This window comes from Nannospalax galili, unplaced genomic scaffold, assembly GCF_000622305.1.
Source record: "Nannospalax galili isolate Female #2095 unplaced genomic scaffold, S.galili_v1.0 scaffold158, whole genome shotgun sequence".
Classification (NCBI taxonomy): Eukaryota; Metazoa; Chordata; class Mammalia; order Rodentia; family Spalacidae; genus Nannospalax; species Nannospalax galili.
This window is the reverse complement of record NW_008345290.1, coordinates 4,438,190-4,461,417: the sequence shown is the minus strand read 5'-3', so window position 1 is coordinate 4,461,417 and position 23,228 is coordinate 4,438,190. Positions and strand designations below refer to the sequence as shown.

Here is a 23,228-nt window from a genome sequence, read left to right as displayed (position 1 = left end):
AGGACAGCTGGGGCTAAAAAGACCAAAAAAAGAAAAAAAAAGTGTCATGGAAGAAAGAGCTAGCCAGCAGTTCTTTACAAAAGGGTACATAGTGAAAGCAAACATTTACCTTGCATTTCAAGTTCAGATGCAGGTGAGCTATGGCATCCAACCTGGCTCTTGCTGAAAACACTAAGGTATTTGTCACTTAGACTGCATTTACCAACAGTGTTACTACTGCCCAGCTCCCCTACTGAAGGTGAAAACCAGTGTCTGGAGAGATGGCTTAGCAGTTAAGAGCACTGCCTATTCTTCCAGTGGACCTGGGTTCAGTTTCCAGCACCCATATTGTGGCTAACAATTGTCCATAACTCCAGTTCCAGGGAATCCAAAGGCCTCTTCTGGCCTCTGCACATTTGTACGCATGTGGTGCACTCATACACATGCAGGCAAACAGTCATACGCACAAAAATTAATAAATAAAAAAAGATGAAAACCACATGTCTTAACTGGTAATGACTAGCTTAATATACTTTAAAGCTGATGAGGGCTTTTTGTTGTTTCTCAGGTCCTGGGATTGCTTAGAGCCTTGTGCGTGGTAAACACACGTACTCCACCTCTAAGTTCCTCTGCCCCCCTTAGCTAAACAGTTTTTAATGCTGTGTTTTTTCCTTCTTTAAATGAGTTCATTCAGTTTCCTCCATGTGTTGGACCACCTTGACTAGTATGAGGAAAGCCAAATTTTAGGACTGGCCTGCCATTGGCTGAAGTGCGATAAAGACAACTACTTCCAACTTTTGAAATAAGAGGCTGGGACTACTGCTCAGTGGGAACAGTATGCTTAGCATGTGGAGGGCCCTGGGTTTAGTCTCTGGCACATACGTTTTGTGGTAGCAAAAATATTCATTTCATATTCAAAGACTAGTTTTATAAGCAACAAATGATCCAAGTTCTAAGTGGCATTTACCTTAACTATAGGATGTGTTAATTCAGTTTGTGCTGCAATAATAAAGACTAGTAGGAAAGAACAAGAATGGTCACTTCTGACCTGTGTGTAGAAGTCAGTTATCACATCACTGTATTATGAGCCAGTGACCATAAGAAATTACAAGGAGAAATAACTATTTTCTGAACTTTGTCCACTAATTACACCTGTGAGTGTTTATTCAAATGAAGATACAGGTGCCTATTAAACTTCACACTATGAGTAAAACAACAAGGCTGAGGTGCAAATGTCAGGCCCAAGGGTAAAGCAGGGTAGCTTTAGGGTGTAAAGATCAGGCTGCTCTGATGTAAGGGTACTGGATAGCTTCTATTTTGTTTGCTTGGTGGCAAGCATCTGCTAAGAGTTTGGACTCAGAATGAAATTCTAAACTATAACGGACATCTAGATTAGGACCACTGAAAGCGCGAACAGATGCTCTTCCAGGTTTTAACCACATCTTTAAAACCTGGTGGGAGGACTGCTGAATGCTTGACTATCACCTCAGGAGGAAGTGCACTGCAGAGGCACTAAAGGAGAAGCGACCTCAGTACCAGTGAACACATTTAATAAGTCTCATAAAGATTTACCATGTCACAATTACAAGTTGCTCAGAGTTGAAGGTGAAGATAAATATTAACTTAGCCCTATTTAACATGTAGATGGTAGAAGGAGGTAAGAATGTTATTAAAAGACATCACGTGGTCAGAAGTAGGATCTGCACCAGTACAAATAGTACACTATTTTTACTTTTATCATGAGAGCCTTTTTAAGACAATCTTGCAGTGTTGTGCCAAAGTGGTGCAGGCCATGCTTCTTACCGTAGACATGAGATGAGACACCATCATTCTCAAACTTTTTACTCCTTTAAGGACTCATGTTTGATTCTGTGTATTTTTCAAAAGTCATTCCAGGAACACAAAGTAACATGATGGAATATGAGAAATATTTTTAAAAGAATATAACTTTGAAAGCTAAAACAAAAATGCAATTTAAAATAACCTTACCTTAAAAAACTATAGTCATCATCTTTACATATATCACACGTACTTACAAGAAGACTGATGTGATGCTGAATTATTCATCAAATGTATTCTTAAAAATTTGTGAATTACAGTATTTGGTTATATACAATAATCAAATTATTTAAAATATTAAATTTCTTCCAAGATCTTCAAATATATTAGATATGTTAGTATAAGAATTCTCACAGCAAATTCCTTGGAGTAGGAGGAAGGCAGGCACTGTAACCTTTAAGCCTAAATCAGCACAACTTCATTTGAAGGGTTACATAAATATTTTCCAAGAGGCTTCCATCCAGAAATCTGTTTTCTTAAGGAAATTAAGTTCTAATAGTGAAAAATATTTTTCCAAGCTTAATTTCCCATAATACATTTTTCAGAAAGGAAGTTAGAATCAGCTTTAAGGCTGAACAGAGGCCTTTTAAAAGCATCTAAAATAGTTTCAGAATGTCTAGGAATTATGAGAAATGAAAAACTTTAGAACACTAGCTATAACATAGGTAACTATAGCTTTATTTACAAATTTTGGGAGACTGTTACATATTATACACATAACTGTATGTGCGTGTATATATATATATATACATATATGTGGCAACTCAAATGTTTAAAAAACAAACTATGTACATAAAACTTCAAGATTGTCTTTTCCATATTTCCAATTCCTATGAAATTATGAGCCCTCTGGTGTGTAATGTTGAGTAATGGAGGACTGTTTCAGAAGCTATAAAAATAATAAGTCTATTATTGGTTTTACCAATTTTCATACTTCTTACATTTAGAATTGGCCCATTTATACCTAATTCTACCCATCTTGAAAATCAACTCCAATCACTGGATTATGACACTTGTTATAATAAAAATAAGTACCATTTTAATGAATTAAAGTAAGGATATCTCCCCCCCCCCGGCCCTCACACGTTAGGGACACACTCTGGTGGTATACCAGAGTTATAGGTCTGGCTCTTTTTTTTTCTGAGACAGGGTTTTGCCATGTCACTCAGGCTGACTTTGAATTTGCTATGTAGACCAGGTAGGCCTCAAACTCACAGAACTCTGCCTGCCTCTGCCTCCTGAATGCTGGGATTAAAGGTGCTGACTACCATACTAGCCTTGAGTCATTTTCTAAAAGTGTGTCTTAATAACCAATTTTCCATTTTAAAGGAAACTTCTCCTTACAGGTTATTACAAAAATGTACTAGATTCTAGCATTTAGGGTTTAGGCTACTATTGCTGTAGTCATATTGGGTTTATGATAATTTAGGATTTAAAAAGTTATGGTCAGCAATTGTATTGTCAGCCCACGTGAACCCCAACAAAAACAAACAAAACAAAACAAAACCCTGCAGTATTTGACATGTGATATTATCTAAATAACAGAAATGGAGAGTGCATAATAAAAGCATGGCTGTAATGAAGGTGAACCTGCTATTGAATGTATTGAATGTAGGACATTCAATACATTTACTAGCAAAGGTCACATGATTTATTCAGAGACATCACTTCCATGAGTATTTGTATAACTGAAAGTGAAGAATACACATAACTGTTGTAAGGAAATAACCATGCCCCAAGTGCCAAATATGGACACTCGTCTATCTACAAGGACCTCTGCAGTGCATTTCGGAATCGGTCTATCACTTCTCCAAAGCACATGCATGTGTGTACATTTTACCTGTTAGTACCAATCATTCAACACAACTGTAAACTCTCTTGTCTTCAGTGAAGCAATTATAAGTAAGTTTGTTAGTTAGACCCTTCCCATAAGTGAAGTACACAATTCCTTAATCACTTTACCTAGGAAGTATCCTGTGGTGAGGCCTGCTGATTCCTGAAGACTCAAGTGGGGACATGGGTGTCAAGTTCAGTGCTTTTTTTTTTTTTTTAAACTAAGAAACAACTTTATTTTCTTAACCTTGTTACTTATATGACAATGAACTAAATTGCATCATTTCATTATAAAGAATCTAATGTGATTATGTGGTCAATCACGAATACCATTTGTAATAGAAACAATGTTAAGTAGAGATGATATTCCAGACATTTTTTTAATCGAATGAAAATGCTATAAATATATGTGATTATCATCTGTGTTGCATCAAGATGGCAGAAATATTCTGTGGATAGACTCCTGTGCTGCTACAATTTTCCCAAAGCTACTTAGAAGGGCTCCATGAAGCAACATCAAGGTACACTGGGGAATGCAGCACATTTCCTGAGTGTAGAACTGAAATTTCTCTCAAAACTTACATTACAGTGTGTTGAAACATTAATCACAGGGTATCACCTAAATATGTGTTTTGACTTATGTTGTTTTGAGAATTCAAGAATTTCAGCAAATATATGTGGTTTAACATTTTCTAACGTTATTAAGAGTACAATCCATTTGTTAACAATTTCCTGTTTTATGACAAAGAAAAACAATTCATGTTTTGGCTATGATATTCTAGAATTAAAGTTTAAAAAGCCTATAGATTCCCAGTATCAACCAATATAGCAACTTAAGAGTTTTATTACAAAAACCATTTAAAGCAATGTGTGAACGCTGCTTATTATATCTATTACTCTTCCCCAAAAGACCTCTCCGCTGGCAGCATTCCCTATGATAGCTTTGGTGAGGGGAAAGACAAAATCAGAAGCCAGGTGCCTGGTGCCTGTCACCAAAGACATTCATCAGTATTTAAATTATGTAGCTCAGTGATGAGCTACATCTCTGAATATGATGAAAGAAGAATTCACACCATAGAAGAATCCTTCGGAAAGATACTAAGGTGCGTGTGGAAATTTATACATTGTGGCAATGCATCTAAAGAATGTTTTTCCTAATCATTAAACAAAAAGTCTATTTTCCTAACAAATCTAAAACATATAAAATATTATTTAATATATTACATAAGTATTATATAATGTATATGTTATGTGTGTATATATATATCTATATATATAAATAGCTGACAATTATTTCCCAATTTTGTAAACTGTTCAATGGTTTTGGTTTTCAACACAACAAACAGAACAAATATCCTACCAATCAAAAAATCACATTTCAGAAAGCACATCTGACCATTAACAAAAACCTTATAGCCTAGAGGCATCTTTAAACACCACAAAAATCTGCAGAGCCATGACCGTTTTGCTGACCATAATCCCCTAAAAAAAAAAAAAAAAAAAAACACCTAACGCAGTAGGTTCAAAATTTTATATGTGAAAATAAGTAAACTTTAAGTCTCATTAAGTAAAGTTTTATAGGAGAAGGCACTCTCTCAGTCTGCATGACCTGCTTCCAGCCAGAGTTTCTGTAATAACTAATATGTAATATTAGCATCAGCATGTCACTGCAATAAATGAAAAGAATAACCTCATAGAGAGTGCAAGGTATTGCTCTTCATTTTTTTCACTAGAAATGAGAGGGGAAATTATTGTATCTGTACAAATCAGAATGGACAGCCATGCTGTTACAATGTGTGGCATAAGAAAGACTTGATGTCAGATTAAGATAGTAGACCAGTTGTAGCACTGACATTAAAACTGCTTCTGTAGAAACTGGATTAAGAAGGTCAATAACCACTGATTTCTTCTAAAAGTAACTGACCTTTCATTAAATAATCAAGTGAATGATAGCTTTATAAAACTATTTCAAGTATTCATTATCACAGTGAAAATGTGAGACCAATGTTAGAGAGAATGATCTGAAAATTCCTTTGATGAAAAAGGCAAGGGCACTAAACCAAAACATACAAAATGCTTCAACGCATTTTTTCATGTGATATGAATAGAAAGATTATCCATAAAAAGTTAGAAAAATTAAGATAAATTATATATTAGTACACCTTCCCAACCACAGATTATATAAAAATTCAGCCTAGTGCACTGTTATTTCAATCTACACAATAAAAATGCCTAGACGTGGCAGATGCCTTCTAGCACTGCATGTGTTTTCCCAGTAGAAGGTTTACTTGCTGAGTCACTTTTCAAAGGTTTTATTTAACTGTTAACCTTATTGAAGCATCAGTATACCCAGCTAATTGGGACCCACTGAGGCTCCATTCTCAGTTTTTCTATGGCAGTTTGTAGTTTCTCAAAAGCTTTGTCTAGATTGTCATTTACGATGATCAAATCAAAGTAGTGGTTGTATGCTCTCTGAATCCGCGCACTTTCGTCCACCGTTTTCTTCAAGTCAGAGTCCTGTCAAAGTTTCAAAAGAAATGTTTGTATTGTAATGTATATTTACTTTATCAAATCTCAAAGAAAGAAAGAAATAGAAGGCTGGATATTTGTTTCCTGTGACTCTGATCTTAATTTTCAAAATCTACTCTATAGTGTTGAAGAAGACAGCACTGCGGTCTGCTCATGCCACAGCCTTCACCGTCATGGTTTCATCTCTGAGTAGCCAGCAACTTCTGTTCAGCTGACATTAGGATGACATTCCTAATTAAAAGACGCTAAAGAAAATAATAATTATTGCAGGTGACTGACTTCTAAGTGGTTTCTGATTAATTCTTTCGAAAGAGTTTTACCTTATAGCCTGTGTAAACCATGGAATTCAACTTGTAGTGGCTGTTCAGGTCAAAGTCAATTTGCCTCCTAAACTAAGAAAGTCATAGAAACCTAAGTGTTTGGAAGATACGCTGCCATCTACCATGAAAACACATACTCCTGGACTTTTAGCTATTTTTATGATAGTTCCAGTCATACTTCATTAAGTACTCTGAGATGGTCTGGAATGATACAGGGAGTACTTAAGTAATGGGCTCTGATGAACAACTAAAGCTTTTCATAGAAGCCCACTATAGTTCTACAGATTCTACAAGGATGCATAGGGCCCCTTCTAATGTGTTTACAATGTTTCAGAATTGGTAGATAACAGTAAGAGTGGGTTCCTGCTTTTTGGTGGAAAAGAGATAAAGGACAAATAAAAACAAAATTTCCAACTTATTGTAAGTACTTTAGAAACAAACAGGCACAAAGAACTCTAAAGGACCTACTTTAGATAGAATAACTGGAAAGACACTGAGCAAATGACAGTTAACAATCAATGGAAAATGGAGATTGACAGACCAAGAACATTCTAGGTAGAAGAAACAGTGCAGTGTCCAAAGGAGGGAAATGGCTCTGGTGCATGTAAGAACTTAAAAGAAGAGTGGATGGTGGGGCTGCAGCTGGTCACAGAGGACCAGATGTGATAAAAACAACAAAAAGCCAAACACCCATGGGTCTTGAGTAGAGATGCAACATGACACAGAGGACGCAGGAAGAGAGGTGGCAGTGACCCACGCCAGAGGAAACGGCTGCCGGGATTACGGCAGCACAAGACTTGGAAATTATGTGATATTCTAACCTTCCTAGCATTTTGGAGAAAGGATATTCAAAATGAGAAGTCTGGAAACCAACAGTACGAATTAGTGATACATTGTCCTTTGTATATACAAGCAGAAGGGCATGCCGTCTACTTCTATCTCTATAAATGTGTCTGGTTGCAAACAGTGATTAATCCTGTATATAATCTTGTATTATAGCCTTCAGATTTCAGTGACCCTAAAGGGAATCTGAACTTCTTAGGGAAATGTCTGATTCCTGACCTACAACAGGAAATGTTTAAGAGCCTGCAATCTGTTCTATCAAGTAGCACTTTAAGTTATTCAAGACTAACTAACCTCTTGAAAACAGGTCTCTAAACTCTTAGTGGTTAAAGATGGAACAATCTAAGTACCAATAAGAAAAACTGCAACAACATAAAGCATATTAAGTTTGAACCCATGCACTCATCTAATGAATAACAAGAGAGTGAGCTTCATTTGGTTACCTGTGGCCCCTTACAGCTCTGAAGGAACATACCTATTATTCTGAATGCTGCCTAATAAAGGGACAGAACCTGTACACACTTTCCTTTCCTGCATACACTGTATTCAGTTATCAAATAGTAAATGAAGTTCTTTTAAAGAGGAGCTCTAGTTTATGAACTAGAAGGAATGACAAATTTAGAACAGTATTGCTTTCCCACTTCTATTAAAAAATATCAAATTCAGGCAAAGATTAATGAAAAGTTACTGCAGAATGTTACAAATCAGCTGGCATCTGAACCTAGAGCTAAGCCCCCCCCCGCCCCCCCACCCCCAGTCTCTCTCCAGCACCAGTCTGATATATACAATAATGTAATAAAAAAAACCCTACTACTTACGAACTGTTTTTGCAAAAACAAGTAATACAACAAACCTGAGTCTGCACTGAGCAGACCTCTGGATCTGCCCTGTCAGCTTACAGGTAGCACAGGGGTGGAAGACAGTAACACAAGGGGGAGAGAATAGATAAAATCCAGACTGGAAGACAAATGACACAATTTTCTGAACTGAACTGCAATGTTGAGAGAGAGGACAAGGAGGAAGGCAGTAAAAATTCACAGATTAGAACATACCAAGCAGAAGAGACATCTGTACCCAGTCAATGAGGAATGACAAGAATAGAGTAACCTTGTACCTGGCAACTAAACAGACAGCCAGCCAGTTAAAGAAATCTCAGAGAGACCAGAAACAAAAAGAGAAAACCCCTATGACTCATCCTGTTTATTGCCTTCAAAGAATTTCTAGGGGAGGGGAGTCCTGGAGGACCCCAAGGATAAGTTGAGGGCAGACTGGGAGTTTAGGAGATTGTTTGTAGGTCAGAAAACCAGAAAAGAGCAGCAGAGAGAGAGGACCCATGAGGCTTCTATTAGGCCCTTTCCAGTATTATGCTGGGCACCAACTGTGCACGTTATCAGCTACCCAAGGGTGAGGGAGAACCACCAGAAAAGACTGAAAGGTGCCTGTTCCCATCAGACGAGAAACCTTCATTAATTCCCAGGCCCTGGGGAAGATACTGAATGTGTCTTTCCTCAAGAGGGGGGTCCCTGAAACAAGAATTGCCCAGGTCTTATAAATTTGAAAGGGAAAACCTGAAAGGAACTATTTCTCAATAACTGGATCTCAGAACAATGTCTCGTCAGTATCTGAGAAAAAGATTACCACAAAAGAAGCAGGAAGATGTGATCACTAAAAACAGAAAAATCAGTAGTTCAATCAAAAGTGACCCAGAGCCGACACAATGTTCGAGTTAGTAAATGATGTCGGCAGGCACTGCCTGCTATACCTCACATATTCAGAAAGTAGAGACACGGGGCAACCTGGAAAAGCACTAAGGACTAATACTACCTGCTACAGACAGAAAGAAGGGACAGCAGGGCTAGTAACAAAGGGGCCCAGGGAAGATGACTGTGAGGAACCTGTAAAGTATTCTGGTTGGGCTGGTTCCATAAATGTATACATACACCCAAACTGGATACTTTCAGACATATACAAATAGAAACTGTACTTCCATTAGCTTAAAAACAAAACAAAACAAAAAACAACAACAACAACAACAAAAACGGTTTAGGAGACATTAAGTAAATGTAATGTGTTTTTCTGGTTTGGATCCCAACTTGGAAAAATCAGTTAGAAAAAATTCTAAGTCCTGGAAAAATTCACAGACTGTGCATCAATATAAAATTAAGCTATTGTTTAATTTTTTGTGTATTAATAGCATTATGCTCATGTTTCTTAAAAGTTCTTATCTTTCAGAGATGAATACTAGAGCATGTATTGGTGATATAGCAAAGATTTATTTCAAAACTCCTTATATGAGGTGCATGATGGGAGGCCTACTGAAGCAGGAATGGCCCGTGGAGGGTGCTCTTCAAAATATCCTAAATTTTCTATAAGATGAAAAAAAGAGAGAAGAAAAGGGAAAGCACATAACAGAACTGAAGAGTGGGGCAGCTAGCTCTCCCTGTATAAGCCGCAGGATAAACATAATGGTGCGGGATCAAATTTCCTCATTAGTAAAATGAAGAGTGCTGGGTTAATATGTAAAATATTTTAATTCTGGTCCTTTTATTTTACAAGAGAACTAAACTTCTGCTTTAAAATTAAGAAGGATTATCACATAAAAAGCAATACTGTTTCAAATCCTAAATACATCTAGTGAATGAATTTCTAGTCTGTAAAATCCTACATAGTATGCTTATCTCCCAATTGGCTAGTTTCTCCAATGGGCGGGGCGGGGCCTGACGGGGAGCGTGGACTAGGAAGGGGCTGCTGGGAGCCATCTTGGGACGGAAGCCGGGGGCCACCGGTAGCTCAAGTGGTGTGGGGAACAGCGCAGCCAGCCGCACCAGCTCAAAGACAGAATGGACTGACTCTTGTGGACCTGGGGCGAGATGGCTGGCCCTGAGGCGTGAGCGAATACTAGCAGGGACTATGGTAGTCGTGGCATGGCAGGCTCTGAGCTGCGCCGTTGGGCTAGGCACTGGGTTCTCATTCCTTTGTAAGTTAATAAATGCACGTAAAATACATTATATGGTTTGTATGATAACGCAGGGGACCCAGGGGGAATTCAGGCCACAATGCTTATTCCTAAGTATGATTAGATGGGCATAAACATTAAAAAAGGACTCAGGAGAAACTCTTAGTCAGTAAAGAAGTGCTCACCGTCAAAAGTTTGGTCGTGATTCCGGCATCTACCACGGCCTTGTGCATGGCACGTAGCGTCTCTAGCTCTGGAGCAGCAATGAACACCACGTAAGGCATGAACTCAGACGTCCTCAGTACTTTCAGTGCCTGTGCAAAGATGAATTATAAACCAGTTTATATGATATCAGAACTTGGACTGTGCTAGCCTCTGGTGTAAATCAAAGTCTACCTGCTTCCTTCCTTAGGTTAAGGACATAATTTACTACCTGCCACCCTCTGTCCTAACTCCACATGGTATTTTCCCAAAATAGTGACCCATTCGTTAAAAAGCTTAAGATAAATCGACATAGCATTAAATTGCCTTCTAACATTTATGTTTATATCCATAGACAAATGCTACTGTCTTCTTCAGAGATGACTCTTTCTGGTGAAGAGTGATGGATGCAGAGACTCACGATTGTACAAAGTGATGAGACTAATGGATGGGTGGATGCTTAGCCCTAAACAAAAGACATTTACACCATTCCCTGTAAGGGTGAGGCACACTGTGGGAAGACAGGACAGAAGTAAGAGAATGTAAGAGACAGAGAGAAGGGCTTTGAATGCCATCTTCTGGGCAAAACACAGCCCTTGCAATCACAAACTCAGAACAACTGTGTGCTTGCATTGGGTCTCTACAAGAATGCTCCTATCAATAGTCAGAAATAGATGGAGGAGGGGCTTGAGGGTGCCCTTCCCCCTACTGCTAAATTATTTCCTTTGGAGAGATTCAGAGAGAGGGGGAGGCTTGTTTTTAGTTGTGTTATCCATTGTTGACCTCACAGGCTCCAATGGATAGTTTCCACTGAATGTTCACATAGATGACCCTGGTTAAACTAAATGGGCCACATAAGAAAACCAAAAGTTACCAACCTGGGAGAGGGACTGGTAGGAATTGGGCAGGGGATTGATAAGGATGGGCAGGGAAAAAAAGAGAGGATGGTGGGAGAGTAATCAGATGCATTATATATAATATATATAAATGAAATTGTCAAAGAAGAAAAATCAATAAAAAAGGTAAAGGATCTAAATAAAACTGTTCCATCTATGGAAAAAGCAACAAAAAGCAGGAACTCTGTTACTACACACACACACACACACACACAAACACACAGAGAGAGAGAGAGAGAGAGAGACAGACAGACAGACAGACATTTGAGGCATACTAAAGTGAAGATCTATAGCAAAGCATTATTATCTTTAAGTGAGGTGGGGTTGAGTGTAGAGGTAGGAAGGGATGAGCTAAAGTCATGGAATGAACACAGAATGGATGTTTTGTGTTGAGGGGTGGGGGGTGAAGGGGGAATTACCTCTTTTTTTTTTTTTATCTTATTGCCTTCAGTTTTGAATGTAACATTTCTCAATATAAACATTTTTGCATTACTTGAAAAAGTAAACACTAAACTTTTGCAGGTTTAATTGCATGGTTTTTAATTGCTGTCCAAGCCTTGGCTCTCTGACTGACCAGAGACTTACTTAGCTAGCTATGGATCCATAATGAAGTTCTCTATCACCAAAAGATAAGAGGGAAAGAATTATCTTCCTGGTCTGATAAAACAGACACTCCTGACACCCCCTACATACACATAGGAGAAAACTCCCCAGGAAAAAAAAGGTTTTGGAATCCATGCAGCTCACTTGTGGATTGACGTCTAAAATGCAAGTGCGTCCAGTCTGGACAACTTCAAGAATAGAGTCAATCTTAGTTCCATAGAGGTTTCCTTCGTATTCCCCATGTTCCAAATACTTTCCAGCTTTGATGTCTGCTTCCATCTCTGACCGTGACACAAATTTATATGCCTGGCCATCTTTTTCATCATCTCTTGGTTTCCGTGAAGTAACTAGAATAAAATAATGTTGAGAATTTTCACAGTGAGATTATAAGTTCTAAAACACAGATTAAAATGCACAGAGGTAGCTTCGTATGTTTCATTCAGAGCAGGGGTTTAGTTAAACCAATCTGCTTTCTGTCTTAGAAAAATAACGCCTTGTCTTACTGAGTACAATCATGCTCATCTGTCCATTCACTGTCTGTGGTGTCCTTTCCACTAAGACAGTAGTTGTGACACAGACTGCATGGCCCTTGAACAGGAACTTTTGCCAACCCCTAATTAGAAGAATGTTTTTTTATCTATTTTAACAGAGCTTTGAAAATTTCCTACCACATTTCCCACCCAAATCCAGATGTCACTCATCCATACCTCCCCCATCCCCCCCTCCCACCGCCCCCGGCTGAAACCTATGTACTCTACCATACATGCTGAGACCTATTCATTTAGGTGTTTATACCCAAATGTCCTTCAGTGTAAATGCATCCACTGGAGTCTAGTCAGCCCATCCAGTGGTCATATGTAAGTCATACTCTCTTTCACCCAGCAGCAATCAGTCTTATATAGTTCTCAATCTAGTGCTGGCCTGCCACCTATTTCTCACCTCCCCTTTGGGCTGTTGTTTGAGCTGACAGGGGTCCGGTGCTTGACGCTACCACTGCCACAGGCTCACATGAGCATGCCTTCAGTGGCCTGGAAGCCTCCACCTCCCTGTGTTCATGAACCAGCCCTGGCTCTTACAATCTTTCTGCCTCCTTGTCTGCAATGGTCCCTGAGCCGTGGGTGGGTGAGGGTCCATATAGGAGTTCCATCATACACTCTACAGTCTCTTATTCTCCAAAATTTGGCCAGTTGTGGCCTTCTGTTTGCATTGCACTCTGATGTACAAGGAAGCCTCATTGGTGAGAGCTGAGGGGTGCATTAGCCCTCTTTCTGCACCTTATTCCGCTATGTTCCATGAGCCTCAGTTGTAGAGAATTGATGGCAGATGTGTCACCTAGCTTATGTTCTCTGTGCCTGACCAGATGTTGCAAAAAGAAGCTTCTTTGATGAGTGCTGTACGGCATGCTTGTCACTCTAAGGGAGGTCTCTTCTATGTGGCACTGCATTCCCTGCCAAGCGGCTCCCAGGTATACACATGCATTAATGTTCAGACACTCTCTGTTCATTTCTCATAGAGTTTCTTTCTAAGGCATCACTTTTCCCTCTAGGTGTCTTAGCCCCCTGAGATTCACTCGCCACTCTTTTTTTCTCTTATCTGTCTTCCCTCCTCCTTCCCTCCCTAGTCACAGTGGCCCCATTATCCCCGCCGCCCCCAAATACCTCCTGACTCCCACCATCTTTCCTCTACTGACTTCCCTCCCTCCCCAACACCATGGTCCCTTGCATGTCCTTCCCCGCCCTCCTCCCTGCCGATTGCTCCCACTTTTTCCACCTCCCTCAGGTAACATCTGTTCCCTACTATCCCCCTTTCAGGTTGTTTCTTTTCCTTTACGTCCACGTGTCCTTTGCCTTTACCTGGTTCCTGGTGTTATATCACAATTTATATACTCACATATAAGGGATTGGTGCTACAATCTGCAAATGAGGGAGAACATATGTCACTTGCTTTTCTGTGTTTGTGTTACTTCACTTAGTGTAACACTCTCTAGCTCCATCCATTTACCTGAAAATTTCATCTTTTCTTACAGCTGAGTAGAACTCCATTGAGTACCACATTTTCATTAACCAACTGTCGTCAGTTGAGGGACATTCAGGTTGTTTCCATTTCTTAGCTATTGTGAAGAGAGCAGCAACAAACATAGATGTACAGGTATCTCTACAGTGTGATCGAGTCCTTTGGGTGCATGCCAAGGAGTGGAATCACTGGATCACATGGTAGGTTCATTTTTAGTTTTTTGAGGGTTCTCCACACTTGGTTACGTTAGTTTGCATTCACACCAGAAGAGAATGAGCGTTCTTCTTTCTCCACATCCTCTCCAGCATTTGGAATCTTTTGTTCTCTTGATCTTAGCCAGTCTGACTTGGGTAAGATGGAATCTTAAAGTGGCTTTTATTTGCATTTCTCTAATTACTAAGAATGTTGAGCACTTTTTTTTTTTTGGTCTTTTTGAGACAGGGTCTCCCTGTAGCCCTGGCTGTCCTGGAACTCACTATGTACACCAGGCTGGCCTTGAACTCACAAAGATCCACCTGCCTCTGCCTCCCAAGTGCTGGGATTACAGGCGTGTGCCACCACGCCTGGCCGTTGAGCACTTTTTAAGGTGCTTCTTAGCCCTTTTTATTTCTTTCTTTGAGAGCTCTCTGTTCAGGTCTATCACCCATCTCTTTATTGGGTCATTTATTTTATTTCTTTCTTTTTTGACTTCTTTGTATTTTCTGGATATTAATCCTCTGTCGGATGTGTAGTTGGTGAAGAGTCTCTCCCACTCAGTGTGTTTCCTCTTCCCATCCTTGGTTGTCTCTTTTGTAGTACAGAAACTTTGTAATTTAATGAGGTCCCACTTACTGATTGTTGACCTTAGTGCCTGAGCAGCTGTTGTCTGATTTAAAAAGTCCTTTCCTACACCTACATCTCTTGGAGGGTGCTGCCTATGTTTTCTTCTAGCAGTTTCCAAGTTTCAGATTTCATATTGAGGTCTTTGATCCATTTGGAGTTGACTTTTGTGCAGGGTGAAAGGGTCAAGTTTCATTTTTCTTCCAGTTTTGCCAGCACCATTTGTTTGAGAGCTATTTTCCCTTCATTGTGTGTCTTAGCACCTTTGCTGAATATCAGGTGGCTGAAATTATATGAACTCCTGTTTGGGTCTTCTATTGTGTTCCATTGCTCTACATGTCTATTTTTGTGCCAGTACCATGCTGTTTTTATGACGACAGCTATGTAATATAATCTGAGATCTGGTATGCTGATCCCCCCAGCATTGTTTTTCCCCCAAGATTGTTTTGGCTTTCCGGGGTCTTTTGTAATTCCATATGAATTTTAGGATTATTTTGTCAAGCTCTGTGAAGAACTTCATGGGTATTTTGGTTGGGATTGCACTGAATCTATAAATTGCTTTTGGTAAGATGGTCATTTTCACAATATTGATTCTACCAATCCAAGAGCATGGGAGGTCTTTCTATCTCCTAGTGTCTTCCTCTATCTCTTTCTTTAGAGTTTTGAAACTGTCATTGTTGAGATGTTTAATGTCTTTGGTTAGGTTTATTCTTAAATATGTCACTTTTTTAAAGGCTACTGAGAATGGGAGGGTTTTCCTCTACTGCTTTTTCTTATTGCTTGTTATTGGTATATAGAAAGGCTACTGATTTTTCTAAGCTAATTTTGTATCCTGCCACTTTACTGAAAGTATTAATCAATTCTAACAGTTTTCTATTGGAATTTTTGGGGTCTCATATATATATATATATCATCTGCAAATAGGGATAATTTGACTTCTTCTTTTTCAATTGATACCCCTTTAATTTCCTCCTCTTGTCTTAATGCTCTTGCAACGGTTTCAAGCACTATATTGAAAAGGAGTGGAGACAGTAGACAGCCCTGTCTGGATACTGATTTTAATGAGAATGTTTCTATTTTTTTCTCCATTTAGAATGATGTTGGCTATGGGTTTGTTGTACATAGCTTTAATTATGTTGATGTATGTTCCCTCCAGACCAATTTCTTATAGGACTTTTAACATGAATGCATGTTGGATTTTGTCAAATGCCTTTTCTGCACCTATTGAGATGACCATGTGATTTCTGTCTTTAAATCCATTTATATCTCTCTTTCTCTCTCCCTCTCTCCCTCTTTTCCCCTCTCCCCCCATCTTTCTTATGTGTGTTCAAATATAGTCTTTAATAGACCCTGCCCACTGCACCTTGACTCCCACAACCTGATTCAATCTCCCAGCTCCCACATCACTTTCTCCTTCTAACCCTGGGCACAGGCCCACTTCTCTTGGCACCCCAGACCTGTGGACTATCCTCTTGGCTCAGATCCCCCCACTGCTTCCTGATCCTTTGCACCCAGACCAACCCAATTCTTCAGTCTACTTCCCTAGAGACCTCACAGCCTGCCCCCACCCCCAACTTGCTTTTTCACACCAGAGATCAGGCTTCTACTCTGGCTGTCCCCACCCCCAACCTGCCTGGGATTCCTGAGGCCAGCCTCTTCCCCTGACTGTCTAAGAGTGCCTAAGTCCTACCTCTATCTAGCAAGCCTCCCAAATTGTACTGTGCCTGCTGACTAGAGGGACCTCTGACTGAGCATCTGATGCTCATCCAACTGGGCCTCTGTGGGAACTCCTGAACAGCTGGACTAAACTCATCAGGCCCCTCCAATATAAAATCAAAAGAGATAACCTGAAGCCTAGACCAACCAGCTTTTCATACTAATAAGAAAACAACAAAGGCACATAAAGTATACAAACAGAAATAGACCTAAACTCAAAAAAGGAAGGATTGAGTCTCACACAAGAATCAGAAACTGATTCATTCACCCCCATCCTGTCCCTTACCATTCTCTCTTAGGTGGGCTCCAATTCCTTCACCTCAAGTCCCAGGACTAGTTTCCCAAACCAGATTAACTAAACACTCTACCATAAAACCCTAAATCCCCACCCAGGTGGTCCCCTCACCGCCAAATTCCCAGCCTCTGGGTCAGGCAGACAGACCTGCTCAGCCAGGACTCTGGTCCCAGGACTAGCTTCCCAAACCAGATTAACTAAACACCCTACCGTAGATCCCTAAATCCTCACTCAGGGGGTCCCCTCCCCTCACCGCCAAATTCCCAGCTTCCAGATTAGGCAGACAGACTGGGTCAGCCAGGACTCTGGTAAACCAGCTCCAGCTCCAGCTCCCTGCCTCTCTACATCGTTTCTCTCTTCCACACCCACCCTCTCCCCTACAGACCTCTCTCACAGGCGGGGTCCTCAAATCCCCCGGCTAACTTTCCAAACCAGATTAACTAAAAACCCTACCATGGATTCCCTAAGTGCCCCCCAGGCAGTCCCCTCACCGCCAATTTCCCAGTGTCCCCATCAGGCAGACAGACCTGTTCAGTCAGGACTCGGACCAGTCTACTACTCAGCAAGAACTTGAAATACCCACCAATTTGTCTTCTATACCTTCACAAAAAGTAACTAAGTAACATAATATTAACAGAACCAAAATTAAATTAAACAAAAACAAAGTAGAAGTTCCTGTTGCACACATAACCAACAAAGAACATCCATATGCCCAAATGGCAATGCAAAAACACAAACAATATGAAAAACCAGGAAAATATGTCCCCAACAAAATCCACAAGTCCTATAAAAGTGCACACTGAGAACCACCCTATAGAGCCCCAGGATGCAGAATTTCAAAGAACACTCATAAACGTGATCAAAGAACTTCAAGAAAAAACACACACAACTCAAAGAGTAAAGGCATAAACTTTTGGTGGAAGCCCAAGAATATGCAGCTTAATGAAATATCAAAAGCAATTCATAACTTGAAAAGTGAATTCACTAGAGAATAGTGATGAAAACCCAAATGGAAATGAACACAGGACTAAAACACTCAATAAACCAATTAGAAACAACAGGGGGAAAGTCTCATAAGCAGAATGAATGAAATGGAAAACAGAATATCAAAACTGGAGGATAAAGTTGAAGACCTGGAGTCCTTAAGCAAAGACTACGCAAAATTCAAAAAACACAGGAATGGAATACTCAGGAAATGTGGGACAACATGAAACAACCAAATCTAGGTATTATAGGCATATAGGAAGGAGAAGAAACTCAAACCTATGGCATTGAACAGCTCTTCAATAGGATTATAGAAGAAAACTTCCCTAAATTAAGGAAAAATATACCTATAGAGATTCAAGAAGCACAGAGAACACCATTAAGACATGATCAGAATAGAAAATCCCCATGATATATCATAGTAAAAACACTAAATGTACAGAACAGAGAGGGTACTGAAAGCTGCTAGAGAAAAACAAGTTACACACAAAGGAAAACCCATCAGAATTTCAGCTGACTTTTCAATGCAAACTGTGAAAGCTGGAAGAGCCTGGAACAAAGTATTCCCAGTTCTAAACAACCATGGATGCCAACCCTGAATACTTTATCCAGTATAACTATCAAAGGGGTACAGAAAATTTTCCATGACACAAATAGGCTGAAAGAATTCATGCCTTTCAAACTAGCACAACAGAATACTTGAAGCAATACAAAGGACCGAAAAGAGGAATGAGTACGCCCAAAAGGCTACAGAAAGAAAATAAGGAAAGGTATAATGACAGAGAAACAAAATAGGGCCACAAACACCAAGAAATTAAAATGACAGTATATAATAATAACAACACTAAGTATCAGTGGCCTCAGTTCCCCTGTCAAAAGACACAGGCTGGTGCAATGGATCAAGAAAGAAAACCTATCTTTTCATTGTCTTCAGGAAACTCTTCTCACCTTTTCGGATAGACACTATCTTAGGGTGAAAGGATGGAAAAAAATATTCCAAGCAAACACTCCTAACAAGCCAGCAGGTGTCTCAATTTTATTATCTGACAAAATAGACCTCAAATTAAAATTTATCAGAAGAGATGAGGGTTACCTCATTCTGATCAAAGGAACAAGTGACTGAGAAGATACTACAATCATGAACATTTATGCAGCAAACTCTGGAGCACCCAATTTCATAAAATCAGTAATCTAGGACTACAAAACAGAGACTGACAACAACTCAGTGATAGTGGGAGACTTTCAATAGACAGGTCAACTGGACAAAGCATAAACAGAGAGCCATCTGAATTAAATGGCATACTACATGAAATGGACCTAACAGATATATACAGAATATTCCACCCAACCACCAAAGAACACATTTTCTACTCCGCAACTCATGCAAATCATTCTAAAATTGACCACATTCTGGGGCACAAAACAAATCTCAACAACAACAACAACAAAAAACCCTGAAATAATTCTATGCTTTCTATGAGACCACAGTACAATAAAGCTTATAATCAACAGCAAAAGAAGCTTTAGTAAATATACAAACTCATGGAGATTGAACAACACACTCCAAATCATGAATAGGTCAAAGAAGAAAATAAGAAAGAAATAAAAGTATTCCTGAAACAAAGAAGAACACAACATAACAAAACCTCTGGGACACCCTAAAACCAGTTCTAAGAGGGAAGTTTATAGCTCTTAGGGCCTACATTGAAAAGTCAGAAAAAGCACATGTAAACAACTTGACAGTACAACTCAAGACTCTGGAAAGGCAAGAACAAACCAACCTCAAACCTAGTAGACAAGAAGAAATTAAAAAACTCAGAGCAGAAATTAATGAAATAGAAACAAAGAAAAATCCCGCCCCCCCAAATCAATGAATCTAAGAGCTGGTTTTTTGAAAGGTTAAACAAGACAGACAGACCCTTAGCCCAGTTAACCAAAAGAAAGAGCAAATCCAAATCAACAAAATCAGAGATGAAAGGGGAAACATCACAACAGACATCAAAAAAATCCAAAACATTGTAAGGGAATACTTAAAAAAAATCTGTACTCTGTTAAATTTGAAAATCTAAAAGAAATGGATTAATTTCTAAAATTATGATCACCACCAAAGTTAAACCAAGAGGAGATCAACAGCCAAAACAGACCTATAACAAATAAGGAAATTGAAACAGTAATACAAAACCTCCTGACTAAAAAAAGTCCAGGCCCAGATGGATTTACAGCAGAATTCTACCAGACATTCAAAGACAATCTACAACCAATACTGCTTAAATTATTCAAAAAGATAGAAACAGAGGGAGAACTCCCAAACTCCTTCTATGAAGTCAGTATTACTCTAATTCCCAAACCAGGTAAATCTACAACAAAAAAAGAAAGCTTACAGACCCGTATCCTTAATGAACATAGGTGTAAAGATACTCAACAAAATACTTGCAAACTGCATACAGAAGAATGTTTTAAGGGATGGTTCTGAACATAAACTTTTCGTAAGAAATGTGATTTTAAATCATCTTGACACTCAAAACATATTTGCTTAGAAGCAGAGTCTTAAATTCTTAAGGCCTGTTGTGAGTGAACAAATACCTTTTCCTTATGAACAGCACTCCTCCTTTCTTTTCAAGAACAGCCCTTCTTTCCAGACCAACATTTCCTGAGTGTCCAAAGGCAAGCAAAATCCACCTACATTTAGTTGACAATAACTTTCAAAAGTGCAGTTCTGTGCACAAATTAAATATCTATCATTAACCTTACCTTACCTTCCTGTTTTCTGACATTCTTGTATGTTAAATGTTTGATTTTATACATCAGAGGTGAAGATAGCCACCTCATTATTATTACAGTCTATTAGCCTCTTTACTCTGACCTATGGTTTCTGAATCAGAGTGGATATCCCAATTCTAAATTCAGAAGTAGGAGATCTTTTAGTACAGTATTTTAAAACCATGAATACTTTGAGGCAGGTAACAAACATATCTACAACTTGGTCTGTGCTAGAACTGAACTATTACCACCTTTCAAACCTTTGCAAAGGTGTCCTCTCTGCAAACTTCAACATTAGCCTTGAGGAAGAAAAATAATTTTTGTGTGTACTCTTTCAGATTTAGCCTGAATCTAAGCTTGGTTGGTTGGACTCTACTTATTTGACCAAATCATTAAGTACATTAAATTAAAATTACAAAGTGATATAAATAAAAAGTTGACAGACTTTAGATCACTGAAAACGAGCATAAGATACCAAGAAAATGTCTGTAAGAGCCAGGCATGGTAGGATATACCTTTAATTCTAGCACCAGGAGCAGAGGCAGGCAGATCTCAGTGAAACTGAGGCTAGCATGTTTACATAATGAGTTCCAGGACAGCTAGGGCTATAGGGAAACCCTGTCTTTAAAGTAAATAAATAAATAAAGTTCTGTAAGAGGAAAAAAGGAACTTTAAAATGGGGGGAGAGTAGAGATGAATGGAACTTGGGGGGCTAGGGAAGCCAGGGGGAAATTATTGCCTCCAAAACCCCCTGAGAAATGCACATATGGTGCCTGAACATTAGTCCATATGTACACCTGTGATCTGTATGGCAAGGAACACAGAGCCAGATAGGAGAGACCTCCCTTTCAGTGGTTGGTCAGAGTGGTCCAAGAGGACCAAAATAACACAAACTATTGCCAGAGCTCTTGGTTATCTCCTAGAACTGGAAGATAAGACCCTACTACTGAAGATAGGACATACTCTGGACACAGGAGCAATGGAGCAGGAACTGACCTGGAAGCCTTCTACCTCAAGTTTAGCTCTCATAGTTCAGGGGGTTACCGCGAAGGGAGAAAATCAATGGTGCAACTCAACCCTAAAGACAAATAACCATAATGACCAGCAGAGCAAAGTACCTCTACTGGTTGGTAGTGGAATTGTTATCTAGGGTAATCGACAGCTACCTAATTGGACTTAAAGCCCTCTCAATTGGAGTGAACTCATGGATGGGCACTGTAAACTCAGCCAAATACACATGGTAGGAGAGGACATGGATCCTAGAGAAAACCCTATCTCTGTCATATCTCTAGGCAAATGAACTTTCTTACCATATGCTAAATACGGATCCTTATACTTACAAAGTATACTGTATACCACTCATCAAAGAAGCTTCCTTTTGCAACAGATGGGGGCTACTGAAAAACTCCACAACTGGTTAGACACAGACAATATACATCTGAGAGATGCCCAGTCCTAGATAACATATCTACAGTGGAACCTCTACACGTAAGACTCATGGAACATAGCAGAACAGGGGGTGGTGCATCCCTCAACTCTCACCAATGAAGCCTCTTCATACAACAGTGTGATGCACACAAAAGGCCACAACTGGCCAACTTTTAAAGAATAAGAGACTGCAGTGTGTGTGTCCCTGGATAGGACTCCTATATCAAACCTCTCCCACCTATGGATCAGCAACTATTACAGAAGAGGGGGCAGAAAGATTGTAAGAGCCAGGGTTGGTCCATGAACAAAGGGAAGCAGCGGCTTTCAGGCCACTGGAAGCTTGTACATGTGTACTAACAGCAATGGTGGCACTGAACAGAGGACCTATGCTACCTCAATCAAAAAAGGGCCCAGGGTGGAGTGAGGGAAATAGGTGGTGGGTCTGCCCTAGTCTGGGAACTACTGGAGACTGAGTACTATTGGGTGAGGGAGAGCAGGCCATACCAAGGATCTGCAGATAGGCTGACTAGATTCCAGAGGATGAATTTGTACCAAAGGACATCTGGGTACAAAAATGCTTGACTGGATAGACTTAACATGCATAGTGGAATACATGAGGTTTGGTGGGGGGAGTATGGATGGGGAGGGGGTCTAAATTTGATTAAGAACTGTTATATAAAAAAAGAACTGTTGTATGAGATGTACAAAAGCCCAATAAAAATTCAAAAAAATGAGATCACCATTATACATGTTGAAAATTTCAAGAATCTTCAAGATGGTATGTATAATGGTTTTATATATTCAAAATCATAAAACCTCTGTTTCTGAAATTATTCATAAAAGATGGTATTATCACATGTCTAAGATAATTTTAAATCCTCCAAATAAATACATGCAAGGACTTGGGGCACTATCTGTGAGTGTGATTTCAGAAGTCCTGCTGTCTGGTGAAGCCCTACTCTGAAGCCACAGTGGGAATGTGCTGCTTCAAATAAACAACCACACGATGGCACACATGCACGTGCCACCTCCCAATATGTTTAAAGAATCTTAATTATGGCAAAATGTTTACAAATGATTTTAAACTACAACTCTATTCACTACTGAACATGTAAAAAACAAAACAAAACAAACTATTGCTACATATTTAATTCCTTTTGAAAGCAGACTGGCCACAGCCGATTCCTTAGCTTATACACTGAACCGAAAAAAAA

The 23,228-nt window shown here is 39.4% G+C and overlaps 1 protein-coding gene across 5 annotated transcripts in view; it reads right to left on the bottom strand.

The window, feature by feature from the left end:
- Positions 1–1,805: 1,805 nt before the first annotated feature.
- The window catches only part of Mpp6 (membrane palmitoylated protein 6), a 135,581-nt gene continuing 114,158 nt past the window's right edge, over positions 1,806–23,228 (bottom strand). For all 5 annotated transcript variants that reach the window (XM_029567535.1, XM_008841485.2, XM_029567536.1 and 2 more), the window contains 3 exons: positions 12,144–12,346; positions 10,485–10,613; positions 1,806–6,168 (listed from right to left, as the gene is read on the bottom strand). In XM_029567535.1, coding sequence (XP_029423395.1) covers positions 5,992–6,168; positions 10,485–10,613; positions 12,144–12,346 — 509 coding nt within the window. In that variant the 3' untranslated portion in view covers positions 1,806–5,991. The remainder of the gene's footprint in view (positions 6,169–10,484; positions 10,614–12,143; positions 12,347–23,228) is intronic.